This window comes from Rana temporaria, chromosome 1 (genome assembly GCF_905171775.1).
Source record: "Rana temporaria chromosome 1, aRanTem1.1, whole genome shotgun sequence".
Classification (NCBI taxonomy): Eukaryota; Metazoa; Chordata; class Amphibia; order Anura; family Ranidae; genus Rana; species Rana temporaria.
Genome location: NC_053489.1, coordinates 353,527,080 through 353,551,925, shown reverse-complemented (window position 1 = coordinate 353,551,925; position 24,846 = coordinate 353,527,080). Strand labels below are relative to the sequence as shown.

Below are 24,846 nucleotides of genomic sequence, written 5' to 3'. Positions count from 1 at the left end.
ACAGGAGTAAAATAACTGACGCGTTTCGCACTATAAATTAGTGCTTAATCATAGCTGACAATTATAAAACATCACATCTAATATATAGCAAACTTTCAAAGACATGTGATCAATGCTAACCCCTGATAGATCAAAACTAATTGACCAATGGGGTTGCCAGATCTGAATCCCTAACCACAATCATCTGTGTGTGTGTGTGAATAGGTCTCAGAGATCACTGAGATTTAATCGCGAAATGTCTGGATTATTGGAAAATGTATAATGAAAAACAAATTGTGCATTGCCAGCACCCTTGATCTCCTGAGACCATACTGATCATCCTAACACAATCCACCTGGAGCGGTAACTTTCTTTCTTTCAGAGTGTTCTGGCGTTATTCTGTAAGCACACAATAGAACAGCAGGGGAGATAACTGTACTAACATTGCATAGTTAGTACAGCAGCTCAGACTGTCTGCCCACACGCAGCTACCCTGTGTCATTCCCCGCTTCAGCTACCTCTGGATAAGAGGTGCTGACTGTCAAGAGGTGAGTGAGCTCACAATGCATCCCTTTCTGTGACTGAAGTTTCCCTCCTTCTCTCTCCTGCCTCTGAGTGAGTACACTAAGGTAAATCGTGGTTCTCAGAGCACCCCTTACATCACAGTCCCCCTTTACACCAGAGGCCACAGTGTACCCCCTTACATCAGAGTCCTCTCTGTGCGTCAGAGTGCTCAGTGTTCCCCTTTGGATCAGGGTTCACAGAGTATCATTATGTTCTTCCTCACATCAGAGTCTGCAGAGTTCCCCCCTTAAGCCCCATACACACCATCAGATTATCTGCAGATTTTTGTCTTCAGATTTACCAAAACCATCTAATATGAGGTCAAACCTTAAGAGTTTCAATTTGTATGCAATCAGGCAGGCCCTTGCACTACATGGTTTTGGTAAATCTGAAGACAAAAATCTGCAGATAATCTGATGGTGTGTATGGGGCTTTAGGCTGGATTCACACCTATGCAGTTTTACTGCTTTTTGCATTTTGCAGATTTGCATGTTCTGTAGTGCAAATCTGCAAAATGCAAAAAGCACAAAAAATGCATAGGTGTGAATCCAGCCTTACAGTGTAAGAGAACTCTGCGAGCTCAGACGTAAAAGGGGAACTCTGTGGACTCTGATTTAAAGGGGGACTCTTGTGATTAACTTAATTTGATTAGAAATGTTATTTAACCACTTCAGCCCCAGAAGAATTTACCCCCTTCCTGACCAGAGCACTTTTTGCGATACGGCACTGCGTCACTTTAACTGACAATTGCGCGGACGTGCGACGCTGCACCCAAACAAAATTTATGTTCTTTTTTTCCCACAAATAGAGCTTTCTTTTAGTGGTGTTTGATCACTTCTGTGGTTTTTATTTTTTATGCTATAAACAAAAAAATGCGACAATTTTGAAAAAAAAGCAATAAATATTTTTTACTTTTTGCTATAATAAACATCACCCCAAAAAATATTAAAAAAAAAAATTCCTCAGTTTAGGCTGATATGTATTCTTCTACATATATTTGGTAAAAAATCGCAATAAGCGTATATTGATTGGTTTGTGCAAAAGTTATAGCGTCTACACGTTTTTTTTTATTAGTGATGGCGGCGATCTGTGATTTTTATCGTGACTGCAACATTATGGTGGACATGTTGGGCACTTTTGACACTATTTTAGGACCATTGTTATTTATACAGCGATTAGTGCTATAAAAATGCACTGATTACTGTGTAAATGACACTGGCAAGGAAGGGGTTAAACACTAGGGGGCGATCAAGGGGTTAAGTGTGTCCTAGGGAGTGATTCTAACTGTGGGGGGATGGGCTACCACTGACATGACAGAGATCACTGCTCCCGATGACAGGGAGAAGTAGATCTCTGTCATGTTGCTAGGCAGAACAGGGAAATGCCTTGTTTACATAGGCATATCCATGTTCTGCAGTTCCGTGACACGATCGCGGGACACTGGTGGTATCGAGTCCGCAGGTCTGATGGACACCTCTCTGTTGTCTATCAATTTAAGTTGTCATTTCTTCTTTCACAATCAATATATCAGAAAATTCTACAATGACTAGAAAGTAAAGTTTGCACTTCTCTACTGACCAGGGCTGGCACAAGGCCATTTGGTGCCCAGGGTGAAGATGGCAAACTGCGCCCCCCCCCCCCCCGTTTTTAAGAAAGAATCAATGTTGTTTCAAAACTGGCGGCAATTGATGGGGCAAACTGACAACAAGTGATGGTTACCATTGTTGCCAGTTTGCCCCATCAATTGCCGCCCGTGTGTTCTGCCTGTGTGCCCATCAATTGCCACCAGTGTGCTGCCAGTTTGTCCCATCAATTGCCGCCAGTGTGACCATCAAACGCAGCCACTGTGCCATCAAACACAGCCACCTAGTGGCTGTGTTTGATGGCACAGTGGCTGCATTTGATGGCACAGTGGCTGCGTTTGATGGGCACAGCTGAGTGGCTGCGTTTGATGGGCACGGTGGCTGCGTGTGATGGGCACAGTGGCTCTGTGTGATGCGCACAGTGGCTGCGTGTGATGGTCACAGCTGAGTGGCTGCGTGTGATGGGCACAATGGCTGCGTTTGATGGGCACAGTGGCTGCGTGTGATGGGCACAGTGGCTGCATTTGATGGGCACATTGGCGACAATTGATGGCACAGTGGCTGCGTGTGTTGGCACAGTGGCTGCATGTGATGGCACAGTGGCTGCATGTGATGGCATAGTGAGGCTGCAATTGATGTTCTTTTTTTTTTTTTTGCTAGTCAGAGAAGGCAAGCATGGCTCAAAATAACACAAACACTTTTTTTTTATTTGCCATTTTTTATTAACAAAGTGCTGGTCACCTCAGTCAGCCTCCTCCACCAGCATACTGGTGGCAATTGATCGGGCAAACTGGCAGCACGCTGGCGGCAATTGAGGGGCACAGTGTGGAAAACTGGCAACAATTGATGGTTACAGTGGCTGCGTTTGATGGGCACAGTGGCTGTGTTTGATGGGCACAGTGGCTGTGTTTGATGGGCACAGTGGCTGCGTGTGATTGGCACAGTGGCTGCGTGTGATTGGCACAGTGGCTGCGTTTGATGGGCACAGTGGCTGCGTTTGATCGGCACAGTGGCTGCGTTTGATGGGCAAAGTGGCGAGAATTGACGAGTGGCACATTGGCTGTGTGTGTTGGCACAGTGGCTGCGTGTGATGGCACAGTGGCTGCGCGTGATGGCACAGGGGCTGCATGTGATGGCACAGGGGCTGCGTCTGATGGGCACAGTGGCTGCGTTTGATGGGCACAGTGGCGACAATTGACGAGTGGCACAGTGGCTGCGTGTGATGGCACAGTGTCTGCATGTGATTGCACAGTGGCTGCGTGGGAGAGGCACAGTGGCTGCATGTGATGGCACAGTGGCGACAATTGATGGCACAGTGAGGCTGCAATTAATGTTTTTTTTTTTTTACAGAAAAGGCAAGCTCAAAATAACACAAAATCATATTTTTAAACTGCTTTTTTATATTAAAAAGATTCAATTTTTTTTATTAAAAAAATTATGGTCATCTCAGTCCAATCCCCCCGATTGGACTGAGATGACCATAATTTTTTTAATAAAAAAATGAGTTTGTTATTTGTATTACACTATTTTCTTACTTTTTACAGTCAGTAGTAGCAGGCGCAGCTAGTGAAGGCAGGCGCAGCTAGTGAAGGCAGGCGCAGCTCTGCAGCAAGCTCCTCGTGGCTTGTTCTTCACGCGCCGACACAGCAAGTCCCTGTAGGCTGCGCGAGTCCTCCTCCCTCTCTCACCTCTCACCTCGCCTCCGGCGTGAGCCGCGTGACGTCACACGGCGCACGCCGGAATCAACCAAATTAATCCTCCATGGGGGGGGGCGAGGAAACGCAGAGGAGGAAAGGGAGCCCGAGCCAGGAGCGCAGTCGGTCGGCACAAAATTTCTAAAGTGCCACTGCGCTGTCTATGAAACGCACTGCCACTGACACACTGATCCAACTAGTGTGTCGGCCGTGGCTGATTGCGCCCCCCTCTTGTACAAAATGGTAGCGCCAAGGCCACTCGCCCCTCCCGCCCCTGCCTTGTACCGGCTCTGCTACTGACCACCAATATAATGGGGCATTTACATTGACCTCCAATGTAACCGGGGCATTTACTTTGAACACCATTGCACTTAAAATTTGTGGACCTGTAGGCCACTTACTACCACCGCTAAAGGAGTTTGGTATTGGGGTATTAGGGATACTAGCTGACACAGGAGTTTTGACACTGACACTGGAAAGAAGAGGGTAATCAGATTTTTACTATGGGACGCTATGATTTGTAGTTTTGTCCCTGTTTCCTCTAACTCTGTGCCAGGACTGGTAGGGGGGGTGGCCAGGATATTTAGTCATTAGCATAAAATGCTGGCACCAAATGATACCTGCAGCAGCATTTGCCATTCTCATTTTGCAAATGCTTCAGGTAGGAGCTTGCTGCTAAGCGATTTATAATTATTTTCATTGGCCCATCACTATTAACGGTGGACATGCTTCAGTACTGTAGAGAAACGCTTATTCCTCGTTTCCACTGAGCGGTTCGGTTTGGTACGCTATATTGGGTGTTTCCATTATGAAAGTGTGCCATAAAACCGAACCGTACCGAACCATTCTGGGTCCTGCTTCAGATGTGGGGCCATAGAAAATGGAACGGTTCCATTAGGGCGGAGATGCAATACATTCCACTGATTGGTGGACGTGCTAGGCATTTTTTCTAAATCCTGTTTGGTCCCGACGGTCCGATTTGCAGTGGAAACGCTCACAAGAATAGACCGGTCCGTTCTAAACCATTCCAAATCTACTGACCCGAACCGTTCCGTCCAGTGGAAACAAGGCTTTAAACTTTGTCAAATAAGAATTTTGGACAGAATTCACTATTCCTAAAGTAACAAAGTCTCTTAAGCCAATAAAGTTAATTATGCTCCCTAAAAACACTGATAACGTTTACAAGTGTTAATCCTGATAAAATAACCAAAATGTGAAATAGCAAACAGATAAAATTTGCTGGTGAAACCAAAAATTACTTTAAAAGTTACCATTAAAACTCAAAATATGTACGGTACTCACTGAAAATATACCATAGTCTAATTTTAATCCCAAAATGGCATAGCCTGGATAAAGTGAGATTTGCTTCTATACATTTAGAAGTGTCACAAGAAATCTAAATGGATCTTAACTGTTAATTTGTCAAAAAACTTTTGACACTGTTCACCTCTGTCCCATACTTACGATTTTTAGTAATATATGCAAATCCCTCAGTGCTCCCATACATCCTAGAAAGGTAATGGCAAACATCAGCATTCCCACCACAATTAATATTATGGCCGGATCGGTTGTTAGGGTGTCCACAACACCTGTCAAATGATACAAAACTCAGTTCCAAATTCAGACACTTTACAACATTGCTTTCCACTGGCCATATCTATATGTTAGAATGCAACATATTGATGACAAACCATCACTAAGACCCAACTATAGCAAAGTCAGTTTTTTGTATTTCTTGATTGGACTGTTAAAATAATAGGCTAGGCTAAACAAGAACAACGAGTTGTATATATTACAATTAGGTAGCTTCATTCATAAATTCCTCTTCAGCTGTTCTAAAGTAGCACTGCAACAGAATAAAACCTGCCCTTGACTAGGGCATCTGTTTTGAAAGAAACAAAGGGCCAGATTCACAAAAGGGATACAACGGCGTTTCTCCTGATACGCCGTCATATCCCTGTTTCTATCTATGCGACTGATTCATAGAATCAGTTACGCATAGATATCCCTAAGATCCGACAGGTGTAATAGTTTTACACTGTCGGATCTTAGGATGCAGTACCGCGGCCGCCGCTGGGGGGAGTTTGCGTCGTAAACCAGCGTCGGGTATGCAAATTAGGAGTTACGGCCGATCCACGACGGTTTTTCGCGTTCGCTACGTCGTCCGTAGTCAAGTTTCCCGTCGCAAAGTTAGTCTTTTTTTGGTGCCCTAACTTTAGTCAGCAAGTGTATTGCTGTCTAAAGTATGGCCGTCGTTCCCGCGTCAAAATTAAAAATTTAACGTCGTTTGCGTAAGCCGTCCGGGAATACGGAAGTACGCTACGCGCGTCGCCGTTCAAAAAAATGACGTCACAGCGCGCAAAGCACGGCGGGAGTTAGGAAACGGAGCATGCGCCGTAGGTCCCGCGCGGGAGCGCACCTAATTTAAATGGCACACGCCCATTTGAATTGGCCCGCCTTGCGCCGGAGGCCGCGGGCGTAGTTTTCATCGCAAGTGCTTGGTGAATCAGGCACTTGCGATGAAAAATTGCGGCGGTGTAACTTATCTAGGATAAGTTACGCCGCCGCGATTCTACGTGAATCTGGCCCAAAGGTCTTATCTCCAGTGGTAAATCTGTTTCAGACTTTGTTAACGGACCGGATTTGCATCTACATTTGTTGATAATTTGCTTGATAAATGTCCTTTAAGGAGCCTTGGGTTAACGCAACTACTGACCACATGAGAGGGCAATTCCATCCTACACTGTATTGCTTTCAAACAATGCAATGTTGCTAACTAAATGAAGATATAGCACGCAATAAACAACATCGATGACCCATTTGTGTTGTGTTTTTTTTTTTTGTAGTATTGAGTGTGTCACATACTACACTGCCCAGATCTACCCAATGACATTCTTTGCTCTGAAGAATGAAGCCTCGTACACACGGCCGAGGAACTCGACGTGCCAAACACATCGAGTTCCTCGGCCAGTTCAGCACTGAAGCCGCCGAGGACCTCGGCGGGACGAGAGCTCCCATAGAACAACGAGGAAATAGAGAACATGTTCTCTATTTCCTCGCCGAGCTCCTCGTCGGCTTCCTCGGCCGAAAGTGTACACACGACCAGTTTCCTCGGCAGAATTCAGCCAGAAACTCGGTCGGAAGCTGAATTCTGCCGAGGAAACTGGTCGTGTGTACGAGGCCTGAGATGTTCTAAAAGCAGCTTAAGCTAACCATCAATGGGATTCTACCTGCAGACTGCCAAACCAGGAGAAAAGTAAGCTGCAATTCAGGAAGCTTGCTCTTCCACCCTCTTCCAAGGCAACACCATTTAAAAACATCAGATTTGATTTAAATAATTTTAATTAAAACGGATATGACTTACCGGTACTTTAAATCCTTCAAAATCCTCATCATGCTCATCGTGTGACATAAGTTCATCAATGACATTTTGTGATATATTTGTGCATCAATATCATTTCAGGCTTTTATGACAAAGTTACACAAAACATCCAACTGTGGAGCACGCATGTTTCCTCCTTTTGTGAATGACTTTTCACCGCTAACCATCCACTCATTCCACTGTTCTCAAATGTGATCTTTAACCACTTAACCCCCGGACCATATTGCTGGTCAAAGACCAGAGCACTTTTTGCGATTCGTCACTGCGTCGCTTTAACTGACAATTGTGCGGTCGTGCGATGTGGCTCCCAAACAAAATTGGCGTCCATTTTTCCCCACAAATAGAGCCTTCTTTTGATGGCATTTGATCACCTCTGCGTTTTTTAGTTTTTGCGCTATAAACAAAAATAGAGCGACAACTTTGAAAAAAATGAATATTTTTAACTTTTTGCTATAATAAATATCCCCCAAAAATATATAAAAAAACTATTTTTTTCCTCAGTTTAGGCCGATACCTATTCGTTTACATATTTTTCGTAAAAAAAAATCGCAATAAGCGTCTATTGATTGGTTTGCGCAAAAGTTATACCATTTACAAAATAGGGGGTATTTTTATGGCATTTTTATTAATATTTTTTTTTACTAGTAATGGCGGCGATCAGGGTTTTTTTTTCGGTACTGCGACATTATGGCGGACACTTCGGACACTTTTGACACATTTTTGGGACCATTGGCAATTTTAATAGCGATCAGTGCTATAAAAATGCATTGGATTACTATAAAAATGCCACTGGCAGTGAAGGGGTTAACACTAGGGGGCAGGGAAGGGGTTAAGTGTGTTCCCTGGGTGTGTTCTAACTGTAGGGGGGGTGGACTGACATGTATACATTGTATGAACAGAAGATCAGCATTTCTCTCCCTGACAGGACCGGGAGCTGTGTGTTTACACACACAGCTCCCGGTCCCCGCTCTGTAACGAGCGATCGCGTGTGCCAGGCGGCGATTGCGCCCGCCGCGCACGGGAGTTGGGGGCGAGCGGGGGGCACACACGCCCCTATTGGCTGCTGGGCGAGGTGACGTATAGCTATGTGCTCTCGCCCAGCAGAGCCGACCTGCCGTCGTATAACTGCGCCGGCTGGTCGGCAAGCAGTTAAATGGCTTCTTTAGGCACACATCCTGTACCAACATTGTCAATCCTGCAGGAATAACTGACGAATCTGTGTTTATTTTTGCCAGCCTTTTCTTTGAGCTGGTAGTTAAATGAGCCCCTAACATATCCCACCCCACTAGGCTATGTTCTCGACTAAGTCCACCTGGTCGCCTACTCCAAGCCATAGCTTTACCCCTTCTTCATCCATCCAGCCTTTTTCATTCACATGTACCAAAAAATCCAACAGGGAACTTGATTTTCGGCATTGTTTTTCTTTTAAAAATAATAATTGGTCTCAGTTTGGCGCCATCAGCTGTACATGCTAGTACCACTGTAATACTGGACTTCTCATGTCCTGTTGGTTTAATTAACACTGTTTTTGCACCTATTGACTTGACAGTTTTATTTCCAACCATATCTAAATTCATAGGAGTTTCCTCCATATTTCCAATAATACTTAACGCATAGCCGGTAATTTTTGTGCAATTTGGGTCTTTTGCCTCAGTACCAGATTATGCCTTTCCAAGAACCTAGTACACCAGGATACAGTGGCTTTAAATCCTTTGCTGTGATCTGGGTTAGATTTGGCCCAATGAAGTGCAAACATACGTATGTTGTTTCGTGTCACTACATAACCATTTTGACAATGCTCATGCATCTTGTCTGCTACATGATTTTCGAGTTCTGGCCAATGTGGGATGCCTCTTCTTAATGTACACTTACTCCTTGGCATTCTTTAATGCATCTTAATTTGCTTTCCAGTCTCAGACCATCTTTTCTGTTACTCCATATCGTCTTGCAGGAGCACAATTATTATTTTCCTTGGCAAAGTTTATAATTTTCAGCTTGAAACTGGCTTAATTTTGCTGGTGGAGCCATGATCGGGTCTTGTCTACCAGCCATTTTGTTTACACCCACTAATCTGTCAGCCCTCTGGATGTGCGGTAATACTGTATGTATGGTAGCTTCAGCTACATACAGTATACCTCGCTGAGCCAATCACAGCGAGCGATGTATTCTATTAATGAATACAAAGCCTGCTTGGATTGGCAGAGGTTGTAACATCATCAGCCCGCCTCTCTGACTCAGCCAATCCGAGCAGGATTTGTATTCATTAATAGAATACATCGCTCACCGTGATTGGCTCAGCACGGTATACTGTATGTAGCCAAAGCTTTTTACCGCACATCCAATAGGCTGACAGATTAGGGACGTTAGTTTTGGGCTAGCTTGGCTCAAACGAACTATGTAAAGTAGTCCTAAACCTAAAGGTTCACATTTTATACTCCGCGCATAAGACGACACCTGATTTTTGGGGGGTGTTATTAACCCCCCTGACGGTAAACCCGAGCGTGACTCGGGGTTGGTTTTACATGTTAGGATCGGCAAACCCGAGTCACGCTCGGGCTGGACGGGCTTACCTTTCGCTGGATTCACAGGCTTGGTTTACTCACCTTGTCCCTGGATCCAGCGATGCCACCCGCTGTGTGAGCGAGCGGCGTCCTCGCTCGATTCACAGTCCCCGTGTGACGCCGATCTCCGTTCCCTGCGACGTTACGACACACGGGGACGGAGAACGGCGCCAAATTCAAAAAAGTAAACAAACACATTACATACAGTATACTGTAATCTTATAGATTACAGTACTGTATGTAAAAAATACACACCCCCCTTGTCCCTAGTGGTCTGCCCAGTGTCCTACATGTACTTTTATATAATAAAAAATGTCATTTCTGCCTAAAAACTGTAGATTGTCCAAAAGTGTCCCTTTATGTCAAAAATGGTTTTAGATCAGCTAGAAAAACAGCGATAATAAATTATAATCACTTGCAGAAATGTGCGATAGCGATTTGCGGGGAAATTCGTCATAAAAAAAATAAAATAATGACAGCGACAATTCTGCAACTGCAAATTTCAGTGATTTTGAGTTGATTACATTATTGAATAATTTTTATTATAATTATATTATTATTTGTTATAATTATTTATTATATTATAATTTATAATTTTGTTTTAAAAAAAAAAATCATACCCGGGATGCCTACAAGACTCTTGCTTGGTCAGATTTAAGTGAGTTATTTCTAAAAATTACAGGCCTACAGTATAAAACGCCAATTTCCTTGCAAAATAAATGTACCGCTTTTGGTACGTAATTCCAGACAGAATCATACCGCCAGGGAGGTTAAGGAGAAAAAGTCGTCTTATACGTCGGCAAATACGGTAGGTCTCAATTCTTGAGATTAATGAATTCTGCATTACCAAAATATTTTAAGAAAATTCTTAAATATATCTAATATGATAAAGTAGATAAAAGCTTGAATAAATATGGATATTTTTGAGCTGTTATTACATACATATGTATGCATAAATACATAGAACTGAATAACATACCTGTCTCTTTGCATAGTTTAGCATAAAGTCCAACAGCAATCATGAGACCACTAGCCACCTGAAAAAGTGACGCAAAGTAGTTAATAGCATTCTTGATAAATTTCTAGGTTTAAACATGTGAAAAATGTACCCAAAGACGTTAAGACAACAATGGAAGGTTGTAACTAGGACATATCCACAATGACTTATTGATAGTGTGGCTGATAATCAAGTCAAGCCTTTACAATTTTAATATTTTGCTTTATATTTCATATAAATTCACACATTCACATAATATGCGTAAAACATGCATTGCACATTAAAATGGTTGCGATTTCGCTGAAATAGAGAGTGACCAAAAATGTGCTTTTAGCTACTTACTCCTTAAAATCCTATAATATCTTCCTATTTTATATATGTGTCCCTTTTTTCACAATGTTTTGGGTGGTCTTTTTTATATCAAGGTGATGATGTGTGTGTGTGTGTAGTGTGATGTGTACAGGGACTGCATACAGCAGGGGTAGTGAATTAAAATTCACGGGGGTTCCAGTCAGAAAAATCTTCTTCTAGCGGAGGTCCGAGTGTCATATTGGTGCTATGACTCCACATGATATCCTCTACATCGCAGCCTCCTGTGTGTGTCACAGGCCCCTCATCACAGACCCCATCCCAGACTGATCCCCATCACAGACTGGTCCTCCATCACAGACTGGTCCTCCATCACAGACTGGCCCTCCATCACAGACTGGTCCCCCATCACAGACTGGCCCTCCATCACAGACTGACCCCTATCACAGACTGACCCCCCCCCCATCACAGACTGGCCCCATCACAGACTGACCCCCATATCACAGACTGGCCCCAATCACAGACTCACCCCCCACCACAAACTGACCCCCTATCACAGACTGGCCCTCCATCACAGACTGACCCCCCTATCACAGTCTGGCCTCCCATCACAGACTGGCTCCCAATCACAGACTGACCCCCCACCACAGACCTACCCCCATCACAGACTGGCCCCCAATCACAGACTGACCCCCATTGCAGACTGGCCCTCCATCACAGAATAACCCCCCAATCACAGACTGACCCCCATCACAGGACTGACCCCCCCCATCATAGACTGGCCCCCTATCAAAGACTGACCTCCCCATTACAGATCCCCCTTGATAGTAGACTTCTGTCCTGCACAAGGCAGAAAGCACAGTAGCCCTGGACAACGGGCAAGACTTTTCACATTAAAGGTGAGTGATTGATTGCTGGGACAGCCCCGCTGCAAAGCAACCAATCACCCGCTTCTTAACTTAAAAAGTCCCACCCTTTGTCCAGAGCGGCCGCACTTCTTATCTTGTGTGAATAAGACAGGCAGTGTGATAAGGGGGCAGTGCAGCGATCCTATCAAAGGGATAGACACGTGCGCGGTGCACCTGCCATGCTGTGAACATAGCAGCACCAGGCAGGCAGATTAGCCTGTGGTGAGAAGAGGACAAAAAGGCAACTATTTGGCGAGGCTGCAGTCCGAGTAGTATGGCTACTGGGGACAGAACCTGACTGTGGACCTCTATGATGATCTCACTATCTTCCCCTATGTAAGAGGAACGTATGGCTTGCACATCACTCAAATCTTCATGCTGCAAGTCTGCTGTGGTATAGTCAAATATTTACAAAGAGTGCTTAGTTTGGGTGTTTATGGTGGGATAAGCAGAGGGAGAAGATGGTACTTTAGTAACACTGTGGACAAATGTCTGCACTAAGCCTGGGAAGATCAAAATTCAGCCAGTCAACTATCTGCTGGGTGTGTTGTGACTGTGTTGTTCAGCCACTTTGGGAATAAAATGGTACATGCCCTATCTTCAGTTTTAGTGGCTGTGCCATCGCTACCAGCCTTTCCCCTGCTGCTGCTGCAGATTTACTACTGCCAGGTGTAACAACTCTGCCTCTCATTTTAGACCTGCCTCTATATAAAGGGCAGCTCCTCCATGCCTCCATCAACTATTCAGCAACAAGCATATGCTACACATCTCAAACTCAGAAAAGGCCCTAGCATAAGAAAAACAAATAGAATAACCCTTCCTTCAAAAATATATATACATCTGCCCAAAATAAAAATGCCAGCATTTTTTATTCCTACCTTAGCATAATATAAAATAAAAAAACGTTATTTGGAAGAAAACGACCCTAATAGATCACAAAGAAAAATACAGTTGTAAAAGGTGAGTGCAGAGACAAACAAGAAAGCACACTTGCTGCTAATACAGAAATAAACAGTCCTAAGAAGGACAATTGGGTGTATGGAACAGTAAACACAGTTGGGTTACACATGGGTATGTAGCCCACCACACTACAATCCACTGTATTGCAGAGTAGCCCCGTATAGCATTTTATATCCTTATGCTCTTTCACAGATTTGTCAGCCTTCCCTAACCAATTCAAACACACAGTGACAATATGGCTGCTGGGAACCTACCCTTTTTAAAAGGGATTTTTCAGTACATTTTGGGTTCAGGCATGAATTTTCAGACATAAATTCAGAGTTTTGTTGAACTGCAAAATTATGAGATCTGCCATGAACTTAAAGCATTTAAATAGCAAACATGGTATACTTACCTGCTCTGTGCAGTAGCATTGCACAGAATGGCCCCAAATCTCCTTTGCTGGGGTCCCCTGCCAGTGCTTCAGGCTCCTCCTTTTCTGTGTCTGCCCCCATAGCAAGCACTTGCTATGTGGGCTTGACTCAATCCAAAGCCAGGCTGTGTGTATCTATTGACACACACAGTGGGACTTGGCCTTTCCCCTTGCTCCCTCTTCATTAGACTTGATTGACAGCAGCAGAACCCAATGGATCCCCCTGTCACCTCCATGTCCTGTGAAGAGAGAGAGAGAGAGAGCAGTGCTGCGTAACTCAGGCACAAGACTGGATCAAGATTGGGCTCAGGTAAGTATTTAAAGGAGGGGTGGGGGGAGCTGACATTGATAGTTTTTTGTTATCACAGCAATTGGCTAGGCACCTCACTTGAAAGATCTGCGACTGCAATTTTGTTACCATTCTACTAATGGGAATTACTAGTACTATGATACCAATAATGTCACTGATAACATTTTTATTAACCACTTCCAGACCTTAGGTGTTTTTCAGATTTGGTGTTTGCAAGACTAAAACAGTTTTTTTCTGCTAGAAAATTACTTAAAACCCCCAAACATTATATATATTTTTTTCTAACACTCTAGAGAATAAAATAGTGGTCATTGCAATACTTTTTGTCAAACCGTATTTGCGCAGCGGTCTTACAAGCGCACTTTTTTTGGAAAAAATTCACTTTTTTGAATAAAAAAATAAGACAACAATAAATTTGGCCCAATTTTTTTATATATTGTGAAAGATAATGTTACGCCTAGTAAAATGATACCCAACATGTCACGCTTGAAAATTGCGCCCGCTCGTGGCATGGCGTCAAACTTTTACCCTTAAAAATCTCGATAGGCGACGTTTAAAAAATTCTATAGGTTGCATTTTTTGAGTTACAGAGTAGGGCCAGGGCTAGAATTATTGCTCTCGCTCTAACGATCACGGCGATACCTCACTTGTGTGATTTGAACACCGTTTTCATATGCAGGCGCTACTCGCGTATGCGTTCGCTTCTGCGCGCAAGCTCATCGGGACGGGGCGCTTTAAAATAATTATTTTTTTGTTTTCTTATTTATTTTTATTTATTTTATTACTTTTTACACTGAAAAAAAAAATTGATCACTTTTATTCCTATTATAAGGAATGTAAACATCCCTTGTAATAGAAAAAAGCATGACAGGTCCTCTTAAATATGAGATCTGGGGTCAAAAAGACCTCAGATCTCATATTTAGACTGAAATGCAAGAAAAAAAAATTGAAACTGTAATTTTTTCAAAAAAATGTTTCTTAAAGAGGCTGGGCGGGACTGACGTTTTGACGCACCCGATCTCCTCCGCCGCTACCGACAGCTCCGGTAAGCGTCAGAGGGCGCGGGAGAGCGGCGGGAGGGGGGGGGGCCTCTCCAGCCTCCGATAACGGCGATCTCGCGGCAAATCCGCCGTGAAGACCGCCGTTATCGTGTACAGGACCGCTCACACTAAAGATGGATACCTCGGTTGTGGCAGCAGCTGCTACCGTTACCGAGATATCCATCTTTAAAAAGAGGACGTATATCGTCGTGCGCAGGTCTGGAAGTGGTTAAACAGTACTTATAGTGATTAGCATATTAATATACATAGTTCATTTTTTTACTACCGTATATATACTGAAGTATAAGCCAACCCAAATATAAGCCGAGGCACCTAATTTTACCACAAAAAACTGGGAAAACGTATTGACTCGAGTATAAGCCTTGGGTGTCCATCTGCATGCCTCACTGTGCCTCACTTTGCCTCACTATGTCCATGTGCATGCCTCACTGTGTCCACGCCTCACTGTGTCCATGCCTCACTGTGCCCATGCCTCATTGTGCCCATGCCTCACTGTGCCCATGCCTCACTGTGTCCATGACTAGACTGACGTTTAACATGGAAGTCTATGGAAGGGGTGCCCAGCTTTGAAAAATCGGTGCTCCCCCAGACAACAAACTTTGCACACTTGTATAAGAGAAGTGGGGCTACATGTGTGCCAAGTTACGGGATCCAGGGGACCTACGACCGGTACCGGTTACCCAAAGTCACCAGAGAAATGACCGTTTAACATTGGAGTCTATGGAAGGGGTGCCCGAAGAGTGTGGCTACATGTGTGCCAAGTTTGGGGTCCAGGGGACCTACGGCCGGCCGGTAGATCAGGCGCAAAAAGGTGACTCGAGTATAAGCCGAGGAGGGCATTTTCAGCACAAGAAAAATGTGCTGAAAAACTCGGCTTATACTCGAGTATATACTGTACTTTTTTTTTTTTCTTGTATTTAGTTTTTTAAATAGAAAAGTCATAAACATGTAAATCTATGTCCACTTTCAGAAATGCTGCAAAGTGTTATGCAAATAATAGTAAACTGTAGTAAAGGAGTCAGTCATGTGGAGTTAGAAAGTATGTGTATTTAGTACCATGTAGAGGAAAAGTAGCCATAGAGAGACGATAGTTGACTGATCAAGCCATTTTGCCAGACATACTTGGATATCCAATCTTAGGGTAAATAGTTACAGGTCGTGTTGTCTCATTTCAGCCGAATGCTAGTTTTATTCCTTACAGACAGTGCTAAAGGTTTATTACTGTACTCCACCTTCCTATCCCTACATGTAGAAACAAAAAACTGAGGACATTTAAGTATGTTTGTGCAGGAATGTATGAAAAAAAAACTTATAACAGTAAGGTTGTGCCGGTATGTCTTTCTGCTCCCTAACATCTGGGGCCACCCCTAAATATAAAATGTTCTTATTCATCAATGGAAACCACATTATCCTTCGCCCCAGAACAAGACAACTATTTATGTTGTTAGGTATGTTAGAAATAAAGTTGTGTACTCACCCAAAAAATATAGCAGGACACAAACAGCGAATATTTAACAATCTGGCTGGTTCTCATTTCCTTGCTAATAGTTGGTTGCTAGCCTCCAGACTGAGAGTTTACCATGGGCTGGATTGCAGTTGTATAAAGAGAGACATGTGTGCTACTGTAAGACAAGGATAGGAGTGAGCAAACCTACAGACGTGCAGGGTCATGTCATATATGCAGCTTTCAGCTGACTATTCTACCATGACCTGTTTCTCATATCCTTAGTTGTAATACTGCCAACATTTCTTAATTCGTTGTTTACAGCCTTACTAAAACCTCATAATGCCTAATAAAAAGTACAATGTTGTAAAAGCATTGCACTGATCACACATAAGGTGTATGTCACTTATGGTCTAAATCCAAAATCAAGCAATGTACTGTAGTATAGAAAGCACTGCAGATTTAAGTAGCATGGAGCCTTCTATTTTATTCATTGTTGTTGTGCCTAACCTATCTGGTAATGCTGACAGTAAAATTCAGAAGGCTGCATCTCCTATGTATAGCTGACAACGCTGTATACTGTCTTTCTAATTCTCCACAGCGTTGTCATCTTTTAAACTCTGTAGCCACCATTGGACTACATTGTTGCATGGGGCAGCCTCTGCCCCCCATTGGCAAAGCACTGTCACCAGGAAATAGAGGTCCACGTTGGCTTGTCACCGTCATCGTCTGCCATATCTGTCATCTCTGCAGCAGATTGAACTAGAGCAGAATTCTCTGTGAACTGTAGTGAAGGACAAGACTGTAAATTTAACAAATGGGGTATAACAATACAGTTGCTGTCCACCCATAGCATATCTCCCAACTTTTCAACTTCAGAATGAGGGACAAATGAGCATACCCCCCAAACGAAGTTGTTGAGCGGGTGGGGGGTCCGCGGATCAAAGTTGTTGAGCGGGGGGGGGGGGGGGGTTGGCAGATCAAAGTTGTTGAGCAGGATTTATCGCGGATCGCGGGACAATCCTGCTAAATCAAGAACGGTTGGGATGTATGCCATAGGCCCTGCAAATGAGTAGAAGGAAAACAGTAAACACTATAAATGAGAATATAAACACATTTAGCTAATGACAGTGTATATTTTAAGTTGACTCCTCATCAAGTAAATATAGAATGCATCTATTACTTGCATACACAATTTGCCCGATACATTGTAATTCCATTACTTTGCTTTTTGTTGTCCAAACATTCACTAAGGCCCCTTTCACACTGGGGGAGGGAGGTGCGGTGGCGGTAAAGTGCCGCTAGCGGCCGAAAAAGGGTTAATACCACCCGCAATGCACCTCCACAGAGGCGCATTGCCGGCGGTATAGCCACGGTTTCCCATTGCTTTCAATGGGAAGGAGCGGTAAACACACCGCTCCTTTACCGCTCCAAAGATGCGGCTAGCAGGACTTTTGGAGCGGTCCTGCTGGCGCACCGCTCCAGTGTGAAAGCCCTCAGGCTTTCACACTGGAGAAACAGCAGGTGCTGTTTCAGTTCGGTTTGCAGGCGCTATTTTTAGCGCAATCTGCCTTCAAACCGCCACAGTGTGAAAGGGGTATAAGAGGGTATCTCTCCACGAACAAAGATCAGGAATCAAAATAACCTAGTCATTATGACAGCAAGCATGCACATGATGCACTTACTGTACCTGCTTGTTAATCAGAAGAGTAACCATTTCAGCACCATGGCGAATTGTGGTGCAACAACATGCAGCGGGTAAGTGTGTTTGGAGTATCATTGAAAAAGGAGTTAAAGCCGAATTTCACGCTCTCAGTCAACATTGACTATTTTTAATTCTTATGCTGTTAGCATTAGTAAAACAATAGGAATGTATATTATATTTGTTTTAAAACATTGTTTTTTTCTTTAACATTTCAGTTACTTTCTGGTTTTCACGCCTAGGCTAATGATGTCATGCATGTCAGGAGCCTTCAGAAGGGGAAGAGGGTTTTCCTCAGCTAAGCACGCCTCCTGCATGCAGCACCTGAGCTAAAGGCAGATGGATTCCAGGAAGTGAATGCTATATGAATCATCTGCCCTTACTCAAGAAGGCCAGGCCAGAAATGCATAGAGACATGCATGGATAGGCGAGTTTGCTTAGAATATTAAAAATAAATTAAACAGCAATTATAGTTTGTGGTGTTCAGATGTAGTGTAGTTTCACTGTAAGACTTTCAACCTAATAAAAAATGTTAACTCTCAAAGAGTCTAGTGCATGGTTTCTCAACCAGGGTTCCAGGTTCTAGGGTTCCTCCAGAGGTTGCTAGAGGTTCTTTGAGCAATGAGCAATTTCTGCCTCTCAGATACTGTAAGTTCCCACTGACACCAATAATCTTTTTAGCTTTCTGTAAGGGGTATATCTTCCCAATGACCACAAGTGTAAGGAACATTCTTCCAAGTGACAATCACACTAAATGTATTATGAGTTGTAGATATACACTGTAGTCATTTTTAGCAGGGGTTCCCTGGCACTGGAATGGAATTTTTAAAGGTTCCTCTGTGTTGAAAAGAATGAGAAAGACTGAAAGAAAAAAAAAGCAGGGCAGCCACAATTAGACAATCGAATATTTAAACACTAGGCTATTTTGATGTCCTGGACTCTAAGGCCCTGTACACAAAAAACATTGTTTTCCCTGACAAAATTCATGGCAAGAATCTCTTTTGCCGCCCGAGTGTACACACTGACCTTTTCAAAAGAACCGCGGTTCTCCTGAAAGGCAAGAACGCGGTGACGTCATCGCGTACGACAAGCATGCGCTCATCACATTCGATACCGTCGCCGCCATCTTGCTTCACACTACCTATGCCGTGGAAGCTACGTGCGTCATGCGTCAAGGTCATTTCGAGCATGCGCAGGTTTCCACGGCGATAGGTAAGTATACACACGCTCGGGATTTCTCGTCGGTAAACAGGCCGACAAGAATCTTGACGAGAAAAAAGAGCGCAGGTTCTCTTTTTTTCTCGTTGAGATTCTGGCCAGATTTCCTGACGAGAAACCTAAAAGCCTCGTACACATGAATGGTTTTCTCGGCAAGAAGCAGTTTCTTGCTGTTTTTTGCCGAGAAAACCGGTCGTGTGTACGAGGCCTTATTGTTTTTCTTTATGCTTATACCACTCCATTATCCTGCCCGAGCTTGCATCTGGCTGACCTCATCCTGGCCTGTTGTCTTAACTCTGCTGCTAAAGGCATTTTTGCTTCTGCCATGGATACTTATACATTAACTCCTTTTAATTTGCTCCTCCCCACCTCAGGCCTCTTTGTGGTCTTTCCATGCTATACCAAATGTATAAAGCTATTTAGAACACTTTTATGTTTATATCCCAAAACTGTGCTAGATTCACCTTTAAGCCACATTAACAGGCATAAGCATTACAGTAGTGCTGATAGGCATCTCGTTTTTGTATCAGTACGTTCTAGCAAGTCTCAGCAAGCCTATAGTTTAGCTCAAAGCGCATATAGTGATGACACTTTATGTAAAATTATATGCAATTCAAATTTGTTAGGAAAGGTGTGTTGCACAATGTTACATGTAGCATATCCACTAACTGGATAATCAAGGTCATAAAAAACCTGAAAAAGTAGACTAAAATTCCACAGCCAAATGTCCTAAGGATACATTTCAAGGAAGTTTTGGCTTTGACTTTTTTTCTTTGTAATTTTTAATATGCTGAACTGAAGAAATTATATTTAAAAAAAAATGTTTGGATATCTTCATCAATCAGCATAACATACAGGGCTAGATAAAGTTTTAATACAATAGGACATTTTTCAGGGAGTTATTTGAACACCAATATGGGGGCCGCAAAGGTTTTTTTTATTATGCCCTCTTACAGCAAATTGGCCTATGCTTGTAGGGGTCTTTTGTTGCCCTCATATTAAACATACACATACACACATGTTGAACATAATGAACCTGTGTTTTTTTTTGTTTCAAACTCAATAAACTCATCAAAGATAGTGTGTTTAATAAATGACTCAACAATCCTTTATTTAGATGGATAGAGCTTACTTTTGGTGATATTTAATAACCACTGGGTTTTTTATATTTTACTATATCATTTTTTGGAAAATGAAAAAAGTAAATTCAATATATTTTTTCTTGTACTTGTTATTTTAACAAGTTATTTCTCACACAAAGAATGAACATACTTGGAATTACACCTCAAAGCACATTCCGCTACTCCTTCTAAATGTGGGAATACCATATATGTGAGACTTTTTCACTGGCTATCTGCATAGAGAGGCCCAAAATTCAAGGAGCACCTTCGAGTTTTTAAGGGGCCTAAATTCCACATCTGGTTTTCTAACTACCACCCACATTACTGGAGGCCCTGAAGTGCTGGAGAAATGGAAACACCAGCAAAATAACCACATATTGAAAAGCAGACATGCCAAGGTGTTTTCTGAGAAGCATGGTGAGTCTTTTTACAATACTTTTTTGGCCAAAAGTTTTTGGGAAAATGAAGAAAGAAACTGAAAATATGTTGTGAATTAGACCCCAAAGTGCATTCTTTTACTCCCTCTGGGAATGGAGATAGCACATGCATGGGACTTTTTTTTAATGTAAGGACTGAATATGTACCTGACAGTTATAATGATAAAACTTAAACTTAAATTTAAAGTCATCATAATACACAGTTTTGGTAATTCTAAGCTTGTTTGTACAGAAATTGTTTGGTCATATCGTAATGTGTATGGTGAGTATGAATATACCCATAGCACCATTTAAAACTTGCTCCTCTTATCATATATGGACATCCCGGGTGCTGGCTATAAAGCTAGATTCTACTCTCTAGCAAAGATATGAAAATATATCAGTCATACTCCAAACTTAGATCCTGATTGTCAGCGAAGTGACTGCATATAACCTGTCTCCACCCAAAAAACAACCTTTCTTGATGCATTTCACCACTCCTGGCTTGCTCACAAGGTTATGGCAATATTGATTTAGCCATAGCGACATTTCACTACTCTGGTGAAAGTATGTAAAACAAACAAACAAAAACAAGATTGGCTTGCTTGGCTTCAATTGTGATCTGACCAGAGCACCTTCTTCCACTGACCAAAGCACCTTCTTCCACATGTTTGCTGTGTCCCCCAAACTGCAAATGGGACTTCTTATGTCTTTCTTTCAACAATGGTTTTCTTCTTGCCGCTCTTCCATAAAGGTCAGATTTGTGGAGTGCACGACTAATAGTTCTCCTGTGGACAGAGTCTTCCACCTGAACTGTGGATCTCTGCAGATCCTCCAGTGTTACCATGGGCCTCTTGGCTGATAAATGCTCTCCTTGTCCGGCCTGTCAGTTTAGGTGGACGGACATGTCTTGATAGGTTTGTCGTTGTGCCATACTCTTTCCATTTTCAGATGATGGATTGAACAGTGCTGCATGAGATGTTCAAAGCTTGGGATATTTTTTTATAACCTAACCCTGCTTTAAACATCTCCACAACTTTATCCCTGTCTTGTCTGGTGTGTTCCTTGGCCTTCATGATGATGGCTGTTCACTAAGGTTCTCTAACAAACCTATGAGGGCTTCACAGAACAGCTGTACTTATACTGAGATTAAATTACACAGGTGGACTTTATTTACTAATTAGGGGACTTCTGAAGGCAATTAGTTCCAGTAGATTTTAGTTAGGGGTATCAGAGTAAAGGGGGCCGATTTCAAACGCACGCCACACTTTTCAGAAATGTATTTGTAAAAAATGTTGAAAACCATTTTTCATTTTCCTTCCTCATCACAATTATGTGGCATTTTGTGTTGGTCTATCACATAAAATCCTAATAAAATACATTTACGTTTTTGGTTGTAACATGACAAAATGTGGAATATTTCAAGGGGCATGAATACTTTTTTCAAGGCACTGTATTATTGACTAGCATATCTTTAGTCAATTAGAACTGATTTAATGGTGCTTCAAGACAACATTGTGCAAGAAACGGGGGGGGGGGGGGGGGAATAAGATATACAGGTTATAAGTATAACTAAAGGCAAAGGCAACATTTTTGAATAGAGCAGAGAGGGATTTGAACTGTTTTTTTATTGCTGGCTGTGTCCCTGTTACCGTTTTGTCTGTGTACTATTTATCATTACCACCCAGAGAGAAAGTAAAAAACTAGAACAGGAAGGCCCCTTTCACACGGGGCGGATCAGTAATGATCCGCCCCGTGCACCTCCGCTTGCTCAGCAGGGATCGCTCCGTATATCCCCGCTGAACCGGCGGATGACAGGGCGGTCCCCACACACTGCGCAGGGACCACCCTGTCTTTTCTCCGCTCTCCCCTATGGGGGGATCGGATGAACACGGACTGTCTGTCCGTGTTCACCCGGTCCGATCCGCCAGACAGATGGATAAGTAGGTTTTTCCTCCGTCACACTTTGGCGGATCGGAGCGGTTGGATGTCAGCGGGCATGTCACCGCTGACATCCGCGGCTCCATAGAGGAGCATGGAGCGCCCGTTCAGGTCCGCCTAAAAAACTGTCAGGCGGACCTGAACGGGCCTCCCGTATGAAAGAGCCCGAATAGAGGAAAAATCTAGTTCTGGTGACCCTGGGGACACTTTAAAGGGGATTCCCTCTCGCTTCTCATTCTAACTATGGGACAAGAAGTGAAGGGATATCTCCCCAATAGGACACAAATGGCAACAAAATAAAAAAGTGACCCTCCCCTTTTCTATCCAAAATTAAAGAACACACCATAGCCACACAGTGCATTACTGCATATCGCAACTTAAGAATATACAGGTATACCCCACTTTTAAGTACACAATGGGGTTTATTTACTGTTGCTGGAGAGTGCAAAACCAGGCTCACTTCTGCATAGAAACCAATGAGCTTCCAGGTTTTATTACCAAAGCTTAATTGAACAAGCTGTGGTTAGAAGCTCATTGGTTTCTATGCAGAAGTAAGCATGATTGTGCACTCTCTTTCTGCGATAGTAAATAAACCCCTTTGTGTACTTAAAAGTGGGGTATGCCTGTGCAGAGGTTTGTATTGAATATGTACAAATTTGAAAGCCTGCTACTGCTTCTCAATAATGGATCATAAAAAGGTGTAAACTTGTAATCAGCATGACAAAGTGTATTTGTGGCCACTTGGTATATTATCTTCATATCACCTCACTCCCTAGGGCCCATGTTAGCTTAAATTGCTACTCACTACAGCACATGTAAATGTAAACAAGCAGAGATAGTGAGATGAATACATTTTTGCCTCATGGGAGTCGGGTCTTTGAGTATCATATGTGCAGAATGGTCCTAAGGGCACATCTGCAGCGAATGTCAACATGGCAGTGTTAGATTAGGCATAACACAATCTAGTAAAGCTCTCAGCCTTGTTGTCTGCCATAGCATTCCAGGCAAGTATTGCATTAAGTTTTAATAACTTTGTAAAATGTTGGTTCGATACTGTTGCAACACAGTGTTAAAAAAACTGCCTATTCAGATGAGGGGTGTCTGTAGATGAAAACAAACGGTGCAGCTTTAGCCAAAATTGAATAATGCTCTTGCTATAGGTGTATACCATTTACGTACCTCATGAATCTTGATCTGCAAACTCCTAGGACTTTGCTAAGCAAGGCCTAATCATTACTGCTCACCTCCGCCATCACAGCAATAAGGTCTGATTCAACCTCCTTACACATACTTTTTTTCCCCTGATGCATTAGCTCTGAGCTCAGAGTTTGAGAGCTTGCTCTTGTGATGGTGAACAGTAATAGCTGGACCTCTCTTAGGCCTCGTACACACGACCGCTTTCCTCGACAAAATCCATCAAGAAAATTGGTGGCAGAGCTTTTTTGCCGAAGAAAAGGGTCGTGTGTATGTTTTTCGTCGAGAAAACTGTTGTGGATCTCGACGAGAAAAAAAGAGAACATTTTTCTCGTCGGGAGTCTCAATTTCCTCGTCGTGTTTCTCGTCGGGCTGGTTTATGACGAGAAACACGTTCGTGTGTATGCTTAGAAACCCGCCGCATGCTCAGAATAAAGTATGAGACGGGAGTGCACCTTCAGTAAAAGTAGCGTTCGTAATGAAAAAAGCACATTTGTCACGCTGTAACAGACTGAAAAGCACGAATCGTCTCTCACCAAACTTTTACTTAACACGCAGTAACATGAGATTAGCAAAAGCAGCCCCAAGGGTTGTGCCAGTGGAATCGAACTTCCCCTTTATAGTGCTGTTGTACGTGTTGTTGTACGTCACCGCGTTTGAGAATGACGAGATTTTGTCTTGACAGTGTGTATGCAAAGAAAGCTTGACAAGATTCTCGACAAGCCTGACAAGAAACTCGCCGAGGAAAACAACGTTTCATTTACGTCGAGATTCCCGGTCGTGTGTACGAGGCCTCAGACCTCGTACACACGACCGAGTTTCTCGGCAAAAACCAGCAAGAAACTTGCTGGGAGATATTTTTTTGCAGAAGAAACCGGTCGTGTGTACATTTTCGTCGAGGAAACTGTTGACGGGAATGGAGAAACTTGCCTTGTCGAGTTCCTCGACAGCCTGACAAGGAACTCGACAAGGAAAACGATGTGTTTCGCCTCTCGAGTTCCTCGGTCGTGTGTACGAGGCTTCAGACTTTAGGAGGTGCACAAATGGGCAATACCTATTGTAGGAGCATTATTCAACTTTAGTCAAAGCT

The 24,846-nt window shown here is 43.1% G+C and overlaps 1 protein-coding gene across 2 annotated transcripts in view; it reads right to left on the bottom strand.

Moving 5' to 3' along the window:
* Positions 1–16,596, bottom strand: part of LOC120909356 (tetraspanin-33-like) — a 46,091-nt gene extending 29,495 nt beyond the window's left edge. Inside the window, exons 1-3 of one of the 2 annotated variants that reach the window (XM_040321112.1) lie at positions 16,198–16,596; positions 10,743–10,800; positions 5,285–5,409 (exon numbers count right to left, since the gene is read on the bottom strand). In XM_040321112.1, the coding sequence (XP_040177046.1) occupies positions 5,285–5,409; positions 10,743–10,800; positions 16,198–16,254 (240 nt within the window). In that variant the 5' untranslated portion in view covers positions 16,255–16,596. The remainder of the gene's footprint in view (positions 1–5,284; positions 5,410–10,742; positions 10,801–16,197) is intronic. The other variant, XM_040321120.1, reaches the window with a different exon arrangement.
* Between the last annotated feature and the right edge of the window lie 8,250 nt (positions 16,597–24,846).